The 880-nt window shown below is 40.5% G+C and overlaps 1 protein-coding gene across 5 annotated transcripts in view; it reads right to left on the minus strand.

Annotated features, from left to right (window-relative positions):
- Positions 1 to 880, minus strand: part of dpf3 (double PHD fingers 3) — a 25416-nt gene that overhangs the window by 6805 nt on the left and 17731 nt on the right. For 3 of the 5 annotated variants that reach the window (XR_004336047.1, XM_032542214.1, XM_032542216.1), the window contains exons 6-7: positions 585 to 657; positions 45 to 86 (exon numbers count right to left, since the gene is read on the minus strand). Coding sequence is in view for 3 of the 5 variants with exons in the window: in XM_032542214.1 (XP_032398105.1) it covers positions 45 to 86; positions 585 to 657 (115 nt within the window). In the remaining 2 variants the exon portion in view is untranslated. The remainder of the gene's footprint in view (positions 1 to 44; positions 87 to 584; positions 658 to 880) is intronic. The other 2 variants (XR_004336048.1, XM_032542215.1) reach the window with 1 other exon arrangement.

Below are 880 nucleotides of genomic sequence, written 5' to 3' on the forward strand. Positions count from 1 at the left end.
AAAAATGCCAATCATAAATACAAGATGGCGACAGGTTCAGATACCTTCTTCAGCCTTTTTTGAGTTATGCTTTTGTTTGTATCTATCTGGAACAGAGAAGACACAAAAGCAAACGATAAAGGAAAGACAGCACAAGACACAAAATGAGGATGAGATTCATTTGTTCGAGGCTCAGTCAGCGGGGCTATCTCTATCCACATCCGCATGGCAATCCATTCCTGGGCGGAGGAGGGGGGGGGGATGTCCAAGTACGCAAGTGGCATGCTAGTCAGGTCTGGATTAACGACAAACTCTTTGTTCATGCTGCAGAGGACAGCTCTTAGATCAGAAGGAGAGGGGGCTATCATTGAAAGAAGAGAGAAGACTACTCGTCTACGACTGGATGTGTCTCTGTGTGCTAAACATTTAAGCTAAGAATTTGAAACAGGCATGTAGAGAAAGATTTCTGGACAATATATTTTAAATAAATTCGTAATCAAATCTAAAGGAGAGAGAGATTCTCCACTTCCTTGAGGTCTAGGAAACACTGTGTTTTCACATGATGGCACATGATGTACAACGACTGAAGCCTCCCTTTCTCTTACTGTCACAGACGTAAGGTTTGTCCTGGTCGTCGACGTTAACGGGCTCTGTCCTCCTGCGACTGGATCCTCTGTTCTGAAAGGAAAAAAAAACACACTCTGATATTTAAACCTCCAATGTATGAATGTTTTTTTTGTTTTTAGAATTTCTTTTAACGTGACATGAATTAACATGTTTCAAAAACAAAGTTAATTGTGATCATTTGGTATGAAACAAAGACATAATCACTTTTTCATTTAATATATTTTCTCTTTTACCACACACACACACACACACACACACAGACGCGCACACACAC

This window comes from Etheostoma spectabile, chromosome 18 (genome assembly GCF_008692095.1).
Source record: "Etheostoma spectabile isolate EspeVRDwgs_2016 chromosome 18, UIUC_Espe_1.0, whole genome shotgun sequence".
Classification (NCBI taxonomy): Eukaryota; Metazoa; Chordata; class Actinopteri; order Perciformes; family Percidae; genus Etheostoma; species Etheostoma spectabile.